The sequence below is a fragment of the Pongo abelii genome, chromosome 4 (assembly GCF_028885655.2).
Source record: "Pongo abelii isolate AG06213 chromosome 4, NHGRI_mPonAbe1-v2.0_pri, whole genome shotgun sequence".
Lineage (NCBI taxonomy): Eukaryota > Metazoa > Chordata > Mammalia > Primates > Hominidae > Pongo > Pongo abelii.
Window position 1 is genome coordinate 166,017,435 of NC_071989.2, and position 17,153 is coordinate 166,034,587.

A 17,153-nucleotide genomic window follows, 5' to 3' on the forward strand; every position below is an offset into this window, starting at 1 on the left:
TTTCAAAAGTACAACAGAGACCCGATTCGATTTTTATTTACTTTTGAAAGTTTACTCTCTTAAAAATATAAATGTATGGAGAATGAATTGGAGAAGAATGGGTGTGTGCAAACCAGACAGGAGGCCAGCGAAGAAGTCTGGATCAGAGATGTATCAGGCTTTAGAGGCTCCTTGGTATTGCCAGTATATGTTGATTCAGACCCTCGTGAGTTCTTGGGTTTCAAGGACCTGTAACAGCACTGATCGAGGAAAACCTCAAATTTTATATATAGGTATTTCCTTTCTTATTGGAAATCCAAACATACCAACCAGTAATTTCAAGGATAGTTCTTTACTTTAATAATTTTTCTGTGAAAAGGATTTGCTTCATTTTGCTTTTAACAGCCAAAGTAGCCCTGATATATTTCAAAGAGGAGTTGATGTGCAGCACACACAAGTTTCTGTTAACACAGGATGTGCATTAAATAACGCGACTCTTAAATGCTGTAAAGTATAGAAAGCATGCACGTAGGATTTCAAGGAAAGCAGAGAACACAACCTTTCACAAAGTAGTCAGTAGGCATCTGTGGATTGAATGGGATGTGGTTCTAACAGTGAGTTGGGTTTCTGGCTTCTGTAAGACAATTCTGATTCCAAATACACTGTTCCATCATCTATATAAACAGACTCAGGCGTGTCGAACCCTGGGTCTTCCTTCATCAGACATATGGGCTTTTATCTACACCCTTCCTTGTAAGATCAGTGATTTTTTAAAGTGTGGGAAGTTGAGGAGATTGAGAGATTCAGAGAAAGCCCAGGAAGAAAACCATGAGCTAGGTCAGTCCTGTTCATTCAAAATGCCATGCGGCCACAAATATGAGCCAGAGGTATTATTTTAAATTTTTTAGCATATATATTTTAAAAAGGAAAAAGAAGCAGACGAAATTAATTTTAATAATATATTTTATTTAACCCCACATATCCAAAACATTATAATTTTGACATATACTCAATATAGAAATTATTAGAGATTTTTCAGTCTTTTCTTGTAAGTCCTCAAAATCCTGTTTACAGCCTATCTCAATTTGGACCAGCCACATCTCAAGTGTTCAGTAGGCACATGTGGCTAGTAGCTACTACTTTGGACAGTGTAGATATAGATGGTGTCTCTTTCTTGCGTAAAACCTTTCAGTGCCTTTTAGTTATGTCTAGAATACACCTAGCCTCTTTAGTATGGCCTGTATAGCCCTACCTGGTTTGGCCCTGGTCTAATGTTATACATTCATTTTGTACCATGCTCTGCAACCTGCACTATACTTTATCCACACTGGCCATCTTTCCTTTTCTCAAATGTAACCAAGCTTGTTGTGTCAATGATAGTGTTCCCTTAGATCTTTCCAATTTTATCATTCAGGTCTCTGTTTAGCAAAACTTCTTTAGAGAGACTTTGGACTTCCTAACTCCAAATGATCCCATTTTCTTATTTTCAAAGCACTTCTCCTCTGCAATCCATGCCTCAGTGTGAAAGACAGTAACACTCTCAGCTCATAGGGTTGTAGTGAGATTTAAAATTACGTGTGTGTGTGTGTGTTTGTGTTTGTGTTTGTGTTTAAAGTGCCTGGGAAATAATAAACACTATGCAACTGTTACCTATTATCTGAAATTATTCCGTTCCTCTGTTTGTGTTTATATTATCAGTCTTTCCTCACTCGAATATAAACTCCATGAGGACAGGAACTTTGTATTCCCAGTACCCAGAATGTTTCCTGGGATACACCAAGCAGGCACTCAACTGCTTTTGTGGTAAATGAATAAAAGAGGAAAGTGGCTCAACTTCTGTGTTGCCCATCTTTAACTTAGAAACTCTGTTTCGCATATTGAGCTTCTGCGACTGAAAAGAAATTTGACATAACTTGTCTAGAGCAGAAAATAATTTTATTTAAGGTATATAAGATAGTGCTGTGTGGGTAGATCCTATGATCTGAAATAGATGTATCTGGGCAGTTGAGAGTCATTCACTATCTGTTTACTGGCCTTGTTTCACTTTTATTCCTTCCAGTGTCCTGTTGGATAAACGTTTTCGAGCTGAGTGTAAGAATTATGGCGTCATCATTCCGTATCCACCGTCCAATCGCTATGAAACGCTGCTGAAGCAGAGACACGTCCAGGTATGGGGAGCGGAAGCCACCATGGAGATGGAGGGGCAGGAGAGAGCAGCTGCGAAGTCGGCATGGAGATCAGAAATCAGGCCTGGGTATTGTCTGCCCAGCATGTTGCCAGTGTGGGTTTCTGAGCCTGGGTGTAGCACAGCCTCAGGATTTCATAAACAATAAAGAGGCATTGGGCTTCCTTTGGCTCAAGTTCTGGGCTTCTCCACCCATCTATAGCCAACCTCTGACAAGTTATGGCAACCAAAGCCTTTGTCTTCTCATCATAAGCTGCAGCCCACTTTTTTCAGCTGGGATTGCCACTCAGAGATGGGTAAATCTGTCCCTGAACAGGGCCCAAGTGCCGGTCTAAGTGAGGAAGACTGTGGCACCTTTGAAATGAAAGCATGTCAGGGCAAATCCATGGTAGAAATTGGGTTTTTTTTGTGTGCAGAGTTGGTTTCTATTAACATTTGACCCTATATATAGAGGAAATGTTGCTGGGAACTGAGAAACATCCCCATTTAACAATGTTAATGTGAGGCAGACCGACCGCATAAGAGATGCCCCAGCAGATGTCGAGCCCTCCTCCTAGAGCCCTGCTGTTGGCCAAGCGGGTGGCAAAATGGCCTTTATGCTGTGATGTCTGTGTGCTTATTATGTGGTCCTGGTCTTTGTGAAAGGGCCAGGCTGAGGCTAAGACCATGCCAGAGGTGAAAAGGAAAGAATTCATCTCAGAAACCCTGGACATTCCCATTGCTATGAGAAATCCAAGGGAAATGGAGAATCATTAAGAGGGGGGAAAAATAGAATTTGTACTTCTGTCAACAGCAGGGGCTCAATGAGAGCTTTTCTTTCAGCCTCTCAGAAGATTACTGCTATCAGTTACAATGCAGCCAGAATTAGCCACAGGATATTAAATACTGAGGGCTTTATGTGTGCATAAGATGGCTATAAGGGGCCCTAGTCAGTTGGTAGAAAATTTATGCCAAAAGAGAAGTTGAAAAATAAAATAGTTAAGAATAATCATTTGACACCTAGCAAAGTACTGTGGACACAGCAGGTACTCGACAAATGTTCATTGCTATCTACATAGCAGCTGCAGTAATGCCCAAGTGTACCCCAGTGGAAAGTACCTTAAGCTATATTTTCCATCCTGTAATCAGACCTTCATCCTCTTGCTTTTAAATTTTCACTCATGAAGGCACAAAGTGGGCCCTTGCTGAGGCAGCTGCTGTGCCCTGGTGACTGAATTGAGTGCAAGAAAGATGGCAGAAAGAACCTCAGGGCTAAATTTAGGATGTCAGCAGAAACATTTATGGGAAGCCAGAGCCTACCCTGAACCTCTTCCCACAGCCTGAGTGAATCGTATTTTTCCTAAACTTCCTGTGTTTCAAGCCTACAGGGAAGTTGAAAGAATAATACGATAAACATTTATTTATCCTGTAGCCAGATTTGCAATTATTAATGTTTTACCATATTTAGTTCACATTTTCTCTCTCGTTTATGTGTTTTCTCTCTAGCACTTATACAGTGTGTATGTTTGTGTGTGTGGGATGAATATACATACTTTTGTTCTTAACCATTTGAGAATTTAAGTTGCCAAATCATGACATTTCACCCCGAATGCTTCAGCCTGTATCTCCTAAGAACAAGGACATTGTCTTATAAAAACAGAATAGAATGATGATACTCAGGAAATTTAACAATACTGCTTTCTAAATACAGTTCCGATTCGTCCCAGTTATGTCCTTTGTAAATTTAATCCAGTTTCCTATCGGTGCATGCACATAGTTGTCAGGTGTCAGCGTGAATCTTTATTTATTTATTTTTTAAGAGACTGTCTCTTTCTGTCGCTCAGGCTGGAGTGCAGTGGCGCAATCATAGCTCACTGCAGCCACAAACTCTTGGGCTCAAGCTATCTTCCCACCTCCAGCCTCCCAAGTAGCTAGGACTACAGGTGTACACCACCATACCTGGCTAATTTTTTTTATTTTTTGTAGAGACAGATTCTTACTATGTTGCCCATGCTGGTGTCAAACTCCTGGGCTTAAGCTATCCTCCTGTTGCAGGACTTTTTCTCAGTTCAGCTAAAGATGGGGTTCTTGTCTGTCCCATAACCATGAAAAATTAGGCTTGCAGACTGTTTGAAGGGTGGGTAAAGCAGGGTTTTATTGGGTGAAAAGGGAAAAAAAGGAGGGAAACAGGGACTCTCACAAGGCCAGAGTCCCTCAGCTAGAGAGCTTCCCGCCAGGCCGTTGGAATCCCTGTTTCCACACAAGAAGAGGAGGGGCCAGACTCCTCCTTGCTGCAAACCTCATAAACTTCCCGAGGCTCCACCTCAATGGACAGGCTGGTTGGAGTTTCTCCAGGAAACCCCTCCCACCTGGCAGCCTCACTCCCACCTTGGTCCCCCAAAGTGCTGGGATTACAGGCATGAGCCACTGTACCTGGCCAGTGTGAATTTTAAGTAACTTTTCTCTCTCTCTCTTCATCCAGCTGTTGGGTAGATCAATTGACTTGAACAGACTCATTACCCAGCGCATCTCTGCCGCCATGTATAAATCCTTGGACCAGGCTATCAGCCGCTTTGAGAGTGAGGACCTGACCTCCATTGTGGTAAGAGTCTGGGAGCATGTGGGATTTCTGCTCTGGGATTTCTCAGACTAGAAGCCTAGATGGGGACTGTAGTTAGTCTAGTGCTGGGCCAGTTAAAGAGGGGCAGTGAGTCTCTTTCCCATCTGAATGGAGCTGGGAAAGAAAAACTTACACAGAATAAGAATAATCTTACGTTCCTGATTGCCTTGAGAATGATAGCATGGAGGGGGTCTCCTTGAGATTTCTAGAGATGGCCAACCCTCAGACACAGCTGCATGTCCTTAGGATCCTGCAGGCTGAGCAAGTAGGTGAGGGGTCCTAAGAAGCTAGGGAAAATTGCACAAGAGGGTTAGCTTCACGGGTGTGCAGTAGTATAAGGCCCAGAAGGGCTTTGCAGCTGGTTTACCACTCTGCTTCACTATCTTGAAATTCTTAAACAAGGGGGCCCCGCATTTTCATTAAACATTGTACCCTGCAGATTATGTAACTGGTTCTGATGCACAAGCCTGGAATAGGCCTACTCCTTTCTCCCAGAAAACAGCAATTTAAACGACTCTCTGCTAATTCTCTCTCTTCAAAAATTAGAGTAAACTTGACTGGTTGTTCTTTCAGTGAATCAAAGGAAGATTTCAGTGCTTTCAAAAGCAGATGAACAGAAGGAATGGGAAATGGAAAATCACCATTAGAACATAATAAAAATTGTAGGCAAGATCTGTCTATGGTAGCTAAAATAAGTGGGCAGAACTTTGAGAAAAATACTGCATGATTTCTCTTATATGAGGTTCCTACAGTAGGCAAATTCATGGAGACATAAGGTAGGATGGTGGTTGCCAGGGAAGAGGAAGATGGTGTTTGATGGACACAGAGTTTCAGTTGGAGAAGGTGAGTTTCACTTCTAGAAAAGGATGGTGCTGACAGTTGCACAACAGTGTGAATGTACTTAATGCCACAGTACACCTACAAATGTTTAAAATGTTCAATTTTATGTACATCTTACCACAATAAAAAAATTTTTTTAACCAAAAAATCTTAGAGAAGGAACAGGATACTTGCATAGTCTCAAAGTATCTCCCCCAAGATGTTTATTAATTACAAAAGGAAGAATGACTCTACAATGGAGAAAATTAGCAGACACCATCTTAACCAAGTATCAAAGCTAATATCACCAGTAAGACATATTATTGTTGTCATCATATATTCTTGCCAAAATGCACAATCTCAATCTAATTATGAGAAAATATCAGATGAACCCAAATCGAGTTCCATTCTAAAAGAAAAAAGTGAATGATACTTTTCAAAAGTACGCAGGTCTTGAGAGACAGGAAAGACTGAAAACTGTTACAAAATAGGAAAGAATAAGGGAATGTGACAACTAAATGCAACATGGAATCCTAGACTGAATCTTAGAACAGAAAAAGGAATTTAATGAGAAAACTGGTGAAACCTGAATAAAGCGTGTCATTCAGCTAATAGTGTTGTACCAAAGTTAATTTCCTTCATTTGATAATTGCACTGTGGTTTCGCCAGATGTTAACAATGGGGAAGCTGGGTAAAGGATATGCAGGGTGTGCTGTTTTTACAACTTTTCTGTAAGTCTAACATTATTTTTAAATAAAGTTTGTTTTTATTTTAAGTGGACAAAGTGTAAAAATAAAATGACAGTGAACTGGGACTCTAGCATCATACCTAGGGTCCCAGTCCTCACCCTGCTACTTACTAGCTGTGTGATCTTGTGCAAGTTACTCAGCTTCTCCAAGCCTGTTTCCTTATCTATAGAAATGGAGGGAATATCAGAATCCACCTCTTAGGGTTACTATAGGGATAAAATGAGATACTACCTGTTTTTTTGTTTGTGTGTTTTTGTTTTGTTTTCTTTTGAGACAGAGTCTTGCTCTGTTGCCTAGGCTGTAGTGCAGTGGCGTGATCTCAGCTCACTGCAACCTCCACCTCCCGAGTTCAAGCAATTCTCTTGCCTCAGCCTCCTGAGTAGCTGGGACTACAGGCATGTGCCACCAGGCCCACCTAATTTTTGTATTTTTAGTAGAGATGGGGTTTCACTATGTTGGCCAGGCTGGTCTCAAGCTCCTGACCTCGTGATCTGCCTGCCTTGGCCTCCCAAGAGTCCTTTGTATACATAGTTAGCACTTAATAAATAATAGGTTATGGAAAAAAGATGAGAGAAAAATAAATTTGGGGCTGCAATGCAGTGATTTTGGGTGATTTCTTAGGGTTTAACCTACCCACCCACCTACCTAAGTCCTGGGTCACTTACTTCAGGAGACTGTAGTACAGCACACATTTTTCTGAGAAATCATTTGGTCACCTCTATTTTGAGAAACAAAGTTATTCTTTATGCCAAATGGTTAGCAGTGATTAGCTCCAAGTGGCGGGATTTTTTTTTTCTTTTTTGTTTATCTGTGTCTTCTAGTTTTCCAATAATGAGCATATCTTATGAGAAAAAAAAGATTTGGGATATGTGTGTCTCCATGGCCTCTTCCCACCTGTTCAAAAGCACTAAATGTTCTTTTAGCTGGAAACAAAATCAAAACAAGCGGTGAAAGCCCTTGTTTATCAGGCGAGGGCAGTGGCTCCCCAGAGAACACTAGTTCCTGGGAAGCCCATGAAGAGACCTCAGGGAAGCGCTCTCCGGTGGGTCTGGATGGCCCCTGCTTGCCCTGGCTGAGAAGCTTCTACCTCCTCCAAGAAACAAAATGAGGAATGAGCTCCCCTCAGCCTTTCCCTCCACCTGAAAAACTCCATTCTGAGATGGGGAGGCAACTTGATTCTGAGTTGGGAGAAGTTGCAAAGATTTGGGGAGTTAGTCACCCTCATTTTACACAGCTGAGCAAACGGAGTCTCAGCAAGACCCAATGCTGAAATTGAAAATGGGCAGCCCGCAGGCTGTGTTTTGTTTAGGCAGCATAGTACATTTGTAATTTTGAGCCAACATTTAACATTTGGAAGAAATCAAATAAAACTGCAGAAGCTCTGGCAATGCCAGACCAGCATTCCCAGATGGTAACGATTGCCCATAAATGACTAGAAGTTCCTGTGAGATGGGCTACACTTTCTTCAGCTTGCCACAGCCCCAGTGGCAGGCTTCATTTATGTGTGTGACCTACAAGGCCTCACTGTACTGAGTTTGAGACCTTTGCTCTCTCACTTGCCTGAGGCCACAGAGCTGGTTGACAGTTGAATGTGGTTAATAATCAGGTCTTCTTTTGTCCCACTACTCTGAAGTTGCCCATTGGGGTGTTTTACTGCCCCAGTTCTGTTTCTCTGTGTTGCCCTTTAGTAAACCAGCCTTGCTGTGGAAAGCTGTCATCCTCCTAGGAGATCCCTAAACTGCCCACATGGCTTTTTAAGCCTTTTCCATGCTGTGGTGCACTGAGCCTTGCATCCAGCTGGCACATGCCCTCTTCTGGTTTCAAGGCCAGAAGAACAAATCTGAAATGTGTTGCAGAAATATCATCTGGGTTACATAATGTGCGGGGAGAAGTGGACCTGTGGTTGCAGCAGCCTCTGCCTCTCCTTCAGTCTCCCTTGTGAACACGGATGTATGTGGTGAGACTGCTGAAGTCACAGAACAATAACACAGAAATTGTTCCCCAGCTTCTCAGTTGTCTTCCCAGTAACAAGGCACCGCAGTGTGCCAGGGGACTCAGCGATCTTAGAAATAAACTCAGCAGCACTTACTCCATGTATTTTTTATTTCTTTAGTACCCATCCTAAGTGAATCAGAATAAAGACATATTCCAGCTAGCCAGGCCCCCAAGAGACAGAATCAGAAAGCTGATTCTGTATTTCTGCCCTTCATTTACTTCATGGTACACAATGACTGGAAACTTATTCCTCCGATGCTGTTCCAGAATTGAAATTCTGACCTTCTTTTGAAAAATTGCAAGATTTGCCGTCACTAATCCCCCACTCCAACATGGCAGCGGTCAGACGGGGTATCAGAAGTAGCAGCTCCACCTTTACCTGGGCAGGGACATCCAATTTGCCATAGATGGACCCACTCCCCATACTTTCTCTTCACCCCAGTTGATCTCACTTACCTGACCTGTCTGGTCTCTTTAGCCATGTATGTTTGCAAGCCTTCAACCATTTCTGCACACTTCAACTTAGAGCCACAGAATCTGAGTTTCAGAGAGGCAGAGCTCCAAAAATTGGAAGCATAGCCTGGGATCTCCACCTGACCATGCTCTGGTCTCCATCTAGGGGTCTTTGTGGCTAATGAGAATGAAATTGAATCCTTGGCATGAGGCTGCCTCCTGTGGACATATTCCAGCCATTACAGCCGACCCCATGGTCATCCCACCTGGCCATGCTCTGATGAATTGGCCTTGCCGATGTTCTTTTAGCCTTTATGTTGTAAAGCCATCTTTGCCTTTCAAAGGACTTTCACAGCTCTTGCATCCTTGTTCCAGGGAACTGTGTCACAGGGACCAAGAACACATGATTTGGAATAAGGAGACTTGGATTCACATCCTAAGGCCTATTATGGTGACCTTGGGCAAGTTACTTAACCTTCAGGGCCTCAATTTCCCCTCTCTGAATGAGGGACCATTGTACTGATCCTAAAAGATGGCTTAACCAAAACAACACAGGAGTGGCCTAAGGTGCTTTCTGTCTCTACATAAGACTGTACTTTGATTCCTTTTGATAGCAGTGGCGGGGAAGTTGCAGGACAATGAGAGACCAAAGCATGTTGAAAGAGTTACACTCTTCTTTCATTTCCCAACAAATGCCATGTCCTGCTGTGTGCAGATACTCTGTCCCACTTTGCCTGAAGATGGGATTCCTTCGTTCAGGGCCCACAGTGCACATAGATCCCGGTCATCATGAGCTGACTGCAGACTGCTTGCCCATGGCTTGTAGCCACGCCTTTGCCAACCCCATGTGATACCTCAAGGGGCCTACACTCCAAAGGATGAGGCATTCTGCTCTCACCTCTTTTTAAAATTTCTATAGCAGTTAGAGTATATAGTGGTTAAGAATGTGCACTTGGGAGCCCAGCTTCCTGGATTTGAAGTCAAGTTACTTAACTTCTCAAAGCCTCGGTTTCCATATGTATAAAATAAGAATGGCAGCAATACTGACCTCATAGGCTTTGATAAGCATTAAACGAGTTGACACATATAAAACTGGCACATACTAATTTGGTTGAACCAGGCAAAATTGCCAATATTTGACCCTAAAAAACAAGTAACATCATAGGGTTCAACCTAATAGTAAACCCTTAATCAGTGGTAGCTCTTAGTATTGCTTTTTTCTCACCAACATAGAAACTGGAAAGCAAGTAAGCTTGTTCTCTACCCAAAAGGGATTTGCACATGGCCCATGGTCTCCTTCCAGGGGGTAGGCATGCAACCTCCCCTTCCCCTACCTTGCCCTTAACCTTCTGGGCCTCCATTTCTGTCAGCATAGTCTGACAATCCTTCCACTTCTCAGAAGAAGGGAACCTTGTCACCTGCTACTGTAAGGGTCCTAGTTCCCATGTAGATGGCCAGGAGGTTGTCTGAGCAGCTGTCACTTGCGTGAACAGAAGCAGTAAGATAAAACACACACATGTAATGCTTACAAGCAAGTCCTCAGCAGTTGTGGGCTCTCTCTCTGTACAGGAGCTGGAGTGGCTGCTGGAGATTAACCGGCTCACGCACCGGCTGCTCTGTAAGCATATGACGCTGGACAGCTTCGATGCCATGTTCCGGGAGGCCAATCACAATGTGTCCGCCCCCTATGGCCGTATCACCCTGCATGTCTTCTGGGAACTGAACTTTGACTTTCTCCCCAACTACTGCTACAATGGGTCCACGAACCGGTAAGGGAGTCTCTGTGCAGAAGGAGCCGGGTGGGGGTTGGGGCAGTGGCCAGCTGCCTCCTCCAAACTAGGCCCGGTACAGGTGTGAGTGGTTCCTGCAACAGGTGTCTCTCAGGGCCCCTCCTGGGCACAGGCTCTGTGCTGTCCCACTTGCCTGAGGTCGCAGAGCTGGTTGACAGTTGAATGTGGTTAACAATTAGGTCTTCTTTCATTGAAGAGCTCTTTCTACTGCTACTCTGAAGTTGCCCATTGGGGTGTTTTACTGCTCCAGTAAAACATGGGGTATGCCATGGTGAGCAGATACCTTCCTGCCTCTTGAGTCTTCAGACTAGAGGAGGATGTGGGTGATCAATCACACGACAAATGTACCATTACAAACAGTGAATAAGGAGATAAAGGAAAGCCCACAGGGCCATGACAGAGGTAATAGTACCACCTATTCCAGTCCAAAAATTCATGCAAACCTCAAGGGAGGCTTCCTCTTTGAGAAAGTAATGCTGGAGTTAAGATGCAAAGGATGACTAGGAATAAATAAGGCAAAAAGGCAGGAGAAGAATATTCCAGACAAGTTTCTAAGGGTTTCTCCAAGAAGTTGATGCGGGTAAAACTAGTCAGGTGGGAAATGGTGCTGTGAAAGATAACAGAGGAACAGATTGTGCAGTACTCTAGAGGCCAGGGCAGGATCGTGCATTTTTATTAACCCTGAAAGAGTTTGAGGAAAGGAGATGACATGATCAGATTGTATGTTTGTAAGGATATCCACGTATCTGAAAGCATGCCTGCAAAACAGCGTACATTTGCAGAGCACACATACGCATGACAAAGTGGAACTTGCCTCCTGCAAGGTGCACACAGCCCTGGGCCGGCACTGAGGTAGAGACAAGACCTAATTTCTTTATCCCCACAAAGTTTCATAACCTGGTGGAAGAGTAAGGCATATATGTTCACATACAAAATAAGTATGTAAGGATGCAAAAAAAATGTATTCATCTGCAGATCTAGGTATCTCCAAGGCTTGGCTCAGGGCCAGTATTGAATGAGTATGTGTTGAATGAATGAAAGGGTATGGGAGATATCCACAGATGCACCTGGATCCAAACACTAAGTGAGGTAGATTTCCAGTTCTATAAAGATTTAGGAGCTTTAACACTCTTGAGCAGGGAGCAGTAAACTGTGATTCACAGGCCACATCTAGTTGCTGACTGTTTTTGTAAAGCCTGTGAGCTGAGAATAGTATTCACACTTTTGGGTGGTTGAGGGGAAAAATCCAAAGAAGAATAATATTTGGTGACAAGTGAAAATGATTTGTAATTGATGAAATTTTATTGGAACTCGATCATGCTCATTTGTTTATTATTGTCTGTGGGTGCTTCCATGCTGCAACAGCAGAGTTGAGTACTTGCAACAAAGAGCATCTGGCTTCCAAAGCTAAAAATATTTGCTGCCTGGCTCTTTTGAGAAAGAGTTTGCTGAACTCTGCTCTTGAGAAACCAAACTGGAGGTAGAGGAGTGGAGCCCCAGAGAAAGCCCACTCTTAGTTTCTTGCCTAGTGTCATTCTGAGCAGCCCCAAGCCCCTGGTTGAGCCCAGGAATCTAGACTGAATTTTTCCCATCTATAGAAAGGAGACAGCAGTTGAATGGGAAGATGTCAGAAGAGTTTAGTACCTTTATAGTCAACCACCTAACAAACAGTGCACTTGTACCAGTGCAAACCTTCACCTGGCCAGGAAGCACTCCTGTTATCTGTGTCCCATGAAGAATAATATTAGGACCATATTAACTCTTTCCCATCCCTATGCTTCTACTAGTTTTGTGCGGACTGCCATTCCTTTCACCCAAGAACCACAACGAGACAAACCTGCCAACATCCAGCCTTATTACCTCTATGGATCCAAGGTAAGTAGTCCTACCCTACCCTGCCTAGAAGAGGGTTGGTGAGAAAAAAGCAAATAGAAAAGTGTCCCTTAATTAAAAGAGTAAGAAGGTGCAGAGATAAAGGCAGCAATGAGGTCAGGTACAGTGGCTCATACCTTTAATCCCAGCACTTTAGGAGGCCGAGACGGGTGGATACTTGAGGCCAGGAATTTGAGAGTAGCCTGGGCAACATAGCAAGACCCTGTCTCTACCCAAAAAAAATAATAATAATAATGATAAAAAATTAGCCAGACATGGCAGCATGCACCAGCAGCTACTTGGAAGGCTAAGGCAGGAGGATCCTTTGAGCCCAGGAGTTTTATGCTGCAGTGAGCATGATTGTACCACTTCGCTCCAGCCTGGCTGACAGGGCGAGACTCTTATCTCTAAAGAGAAAGGAAAAAGGCAGCAATGAGATCCAGGCAGAAACAGCTGTGAGTATATGAATCTTTATTTGTTCACAAGTAGCAGGAATGGGGGCAAAAGTCTGGGTGCCGAGCAGGAAATGCATGAGGTAGGCAAGGGAATAGGGATGTGAGGCTTCTCGTCTTGGCTTCTCAGCTCCTGCTGTTTCTCAGTTGATTCACTATAGTGTCGTCCTGTGATTCTGGGATTTTGTGCTCTATAGATATAAGAGGGCACTGGGAAGGTCTTAGGATGATGCTTGGAGAGTACAGGCGTCTTCTCCAGAACAGCCTGCCTAGTCTGGTCAAGACAATTTTCTCAAATCAGGGGAAGCTGACTGACAGCATTTGAGGTGGTTCACAGACATGGCATTTAACTAACACTGACTCACAAAGTAAAAACGGCACTTCCCTTTTTGATTCTTTTTCAAACCTTATGCTATATCAAGGAGAAAGACAAATATTGGTGCTAATATGTCTTTATTACCTCTCCAACACTGGATTTCCCTTTTTATCAAAGACAAGCAAGCAGGCTTTAAGCTCAGAATCACTGGCAGGCAATAGAAGCTAAGTCAGATTTAATATTGTCTTGTTTTCATTATGTTTATTCTTATGTCTCTTCCCTTCTGTTTGTAGCAGGAGGGTGCTGGTTTTTCACTTATGGAGTAATATAAGGCTGTCTTTGAAAATAAGTTTACGCTTAAAAAATGAGTCAATTTAAAGGAAAGTATTATTAATAATAGTGAAGATAATCCATGGTTTTAAAAAGTAGAGACAGGTGGTGTGTGATTGCCTAAAAGTTGGGAAACACTCCAGAGCAAGGGTTCTCACACTTTTCCAAATAATCCCCTCAAGGGCAGAGGGAACTGGACATCTACCTTTGGCCAAAAGTATACCTCCAAGAGCCTACTTGTAATGCAAACATTTCCTTCAAGTGCTGTGTTTTATTTAAGTCATGCAAATTTTTGCTTTCTACTTTATAACATATCCATGTTTGTTTTAATGTTAAAACAATACTTTCAATTCTTAACTGTGTCCTCCAAGTGGACGCTGCTGCAGAGATGCCTTGTTTGTGCCTTGGCATACCCTGGGGGATACATTTTCCAGCTTGAGAAGCTTTGTCATGGGGCATTCATCCAACCCAGGTGACCCAAAATAGCAGTGACATTTGATGGGAGAGAAATGGGTAGTCTATAGACACATTTGTACAAATGACCTACTGTGTGGAAAGCTTTAGGCTACATGATGCGGGCTCTCTCCTCCCCACTCTCATTCCCCACAATGAGGCAGTATAGCAGGTTGGTCACCACCCGCCCTCTGTAAGGCACCCGCATCAGGGGCATCCTGGTTGGCTTGGGGATCCAGTTCAGCTCCATCTCTGGAGTTCTTGCGTGGCACTTCCACCAGGGGGAGCCCCTGCAGGTCTTCCTCCCTCTGACCAAGATCCGGGGCCTCCTCTGGCCATCTCACCAACCCATTGGCCTCCTCCATGTGGCCAGCCCTGTAAGACCATCGCGGCTCATGACAACGGACACACCAGAACTGGAGGCAGATGAAGGCCAAGACGGCTGTGAAGCAGGCCAGCAGAATGGCCATCAGCACCCAAAGGGAGATTTGGGGGTCTACCAGGGAGCTTCCAGGAGCCAGCGGACTCTTATCCAGGGTGTGGAACATGGTGCAGTAGTGCCTGTAAGGGAAGGCAGCCTTCTTACAGCTGATGCACAGGAAGTAGAGAGTGGAAGGGGCGAGATGTTCCAGCACCACGGAGCTGATCGTTCGAGGCACCTTCTCCTCGTGGTGGAAGCTGTAGCGAAGATAGCCAGAGAAGATGCTGTTCCAGTTGGGCCTGTACATAATATGGTAATAGTCCTCCAGGCAGGGCTCCGAGGACGACCAGGAGATGATGGCTCCTGTATAAGAAATGTTCCCCACCTCGATGTTCATCCCGATTCTGGAACCAGAATCAAAGTGAAGAATGACATCCCCCGATTTAAGTATGTATGTATCATAATCATAGCCACCATTTATTGCACATTTGAGATGGGCACTCATATTGCCCTCATCTTACAGACAAAGAAATGGAGGCCGAGAGGTTCTGTTATTTAGGCATAACGAAAAAGTGGCAGGACAAAAGTTAAAACTGGGGCTGTCCCATGCCAAAGTTCAGGCCTAAAAAGAGATGCACCCATGCAATCCCAGCCACATCCCACCCTAGCTGAGATCCTTCAGATAACAACATTGTTCTCATCCCCTTAAGAAAAAAGAAGAAAAGGTAAGGAGAAATCAGTAGAACCTCAGAGGCTCCACCTTTATTCTCAGGTCTGTGACCTCCCCTCAGGCAATTGATTCACCTCAATTTTCCTTCTTGACCTCCTGTTTCTGCTCCAAGTACTGTGAGCTCAGTGATCTAGAACATTCTGCCCACTGCTTTTTTTAGCCTCCTGGTTCTGTTGCCCATGGTGAGTGGAAATTCGCTTCATCACTCTGGCAGCTGATTTCACCCCAAAGCTTCTGCTCTTGTTTTGTTTGTTTGTTTTTTCAAAGCCAGCGGTACCAGGAAATTTATTTTATAGGTGAAGATAATCAGCCCCTAATATCAGCATAACTACCACTATTTAATTCTGCTGGTATTATGAATGTTAATCATGGTAATAACCACTCACAGTAAGTGGTTGCTATGTCACTTGTCATACTAGATGATTCACAGACAGTAATTATTTCCTTTATTCTTCATCACATCCTCTGAGCTAGATTCCCATTTTACGGATGAGCAACCTGATGTCACACTGCTAATATGTAGAAAAAGGACTTAGTGCTGCCTAACCACTACATTTCCTAATGCAAGGCTGCCGGGTTTAGTTACAGACGTTATTGCAAAATGAGGTGCCAGGACTGAGACCCAATTGCTGTTTTTCCAGACAAATCAAATGAGCCCTCTTTAGATTGCCAGGCCCCGCTTTGATAAGAGAGAGCCATCTTCAAGTATTTTAGTTTCTCTCATGCAGTTCCCTCTACTGATTGCCCCTGATCAGAAATACAGAGACAGTCATAGCCTACGCATATTCACATAACGGTCTCACCCTGCTTTGTCTTCCACCTCTCCTCCCTCACATGAAACCCAGTAGGTTTCATTTTGGGTTGCAGTGACATAGTAAACAGCTGTCAACTGGATTTTCGCTTGCATTGGATATTAAGCCAAACCAATGGCTATTATGACCTGCCTTTCTCTCACCTCCGCTTTCCCCCATCCTCTTGTGTTTGTGCCCATTTTCCTCCAGGAGTGGAGCTGCAGAAAGGTGCACAGCATTGAGTAATCTCAATCCTTGTTTTTCTTCTGTAAGGGTAACAGTGAACTAAGATGCTCAGGAAGGTGAATAGTGTCTTTCTATGTGGATGAAAATTTCTTCCCAGTAAATGGGGAACAAAAGGGATGAGACAGATGTGCTCAGACCCTTCCAGGGAAGGTCATCCTGAAGGAGACCGAATGTTTATGTTCCCTAGCTTGGTGTCCTCTACACACTCATCCTCCCCACACCACACATCCCTATAAATACACTTTCGACCACAATGAAAAGAGCTTAATTCATTACAGGCAGCCACCTGTGTAAAACCCTTCCATCAGGAGTAATCAGGAATCCTGTTTCTTGTCACACACAAATGTTCTCTTGGCTTCCTATCTGCCACTAGCTGTCTGTACAGATGGAATTACCTCAGCAGACATTTTTAAGAGCTTTCTGTCAAGACGCAAATAGCATCCTCACCTTTTAGGACCAGGTCCATCTCCCTTATTGATTTTTCTTCCTCTGTTTCTGTTTCTAAATTCTCCCCTATTTTTAACTATTCATTTACCATTGCCCGGCCCTTCTCCAAGCAGAGTGTGAAAAGAAGCCATTTCCATTTCCAAGAAGAGCCATCTGTATCTCTTACCTGATGCTTGCAGCGTGTCTGGTTAGAGCTCTGCCCTCCGAGGTGCAGTAGATTAAAGCTGAGAGAATGGTGCCTTCTCCCTCCTCCGCTCTGGGCTTTCCGTGTTGTTTCTCTCAACACTGAGTAATCCCACTGCCGCCCCTAATGCTCACATTATTCATTTCTTCAGATCAGCATCATTCACCATGGCAACCAGCAGGCATCTGTACGCACGATGCTTTCAGGGACCAGCCTGGAAAGGCTTTTGCCCAGTGAGAGGAGCTCTCATTCCTTTGGCTGAAAAAGGGCAGATGATCCCCTGAAAACTGATCCCCAATGCAGTACTAATTCTTCTAACACTCCTACATTTTCTCCCCAGTT

At 43.8% G+C, this 17,153-nt stretch overlaps 2 protein-coding genes across 6 annotated transcripts in view; one reads left to right on the top strand and one right to left on the bottom strand.

The window, feature by feature from the left end:
• The window catches only part of CYFIP2 (cytoplasmic FMR1 interacting protein 2), a 131,984-nt gene that overhangs the window by 62,614 nt on the left and 52,217 nt on the right, over positions 1–17,153 (top strand). For all 5 annotated transcript variants that reach the window (XM_024246705.3, NM_001133006.2, XM_024246704.3 and 2 more), the window contains 4 exon segments: positions 2,039–2,147; positions 4,626–4,745; positions 10,349–10,548; positions 12,357–12,444. In XM_024246705.3, coding sequence (XP_024102473.1) covers positions 2,039–2,147; positions 4,626–4,745; positions 10,349–10,548; positions 12,357–12,444 — 517 coding nt within the window.
• FNDC9 (fibronectin type III domain containing 9) lies at positions 12,896–16,930 on the bottom strand. Its single transcript, XM_002816130.5, has 2 exons — positions 16,794–16,930; positions 12,896–14,817 (listed from the first exon to the last, which is right to left on the bottom strand). Exon 2 carries the CDS (start codon positions 14,808–14,810, stop codon positions 14,136–14,138), a length of 675 nt encoding a protein of 224 aa, XP_002816176.3. The 5' UTR covers positions 14,811–14,817; positions 16,794–16,930; the 3' UTR covers positions 12,896–14,135.

Coding starts and splice junctions, on each gene's coding strand:
- FNDC9 (XM_002816130.5), bottom strand. CDS start 14,810: ATGAACATCGAGGTGGGGAACATTTCTTATACAGGAGCCATCATCTCC.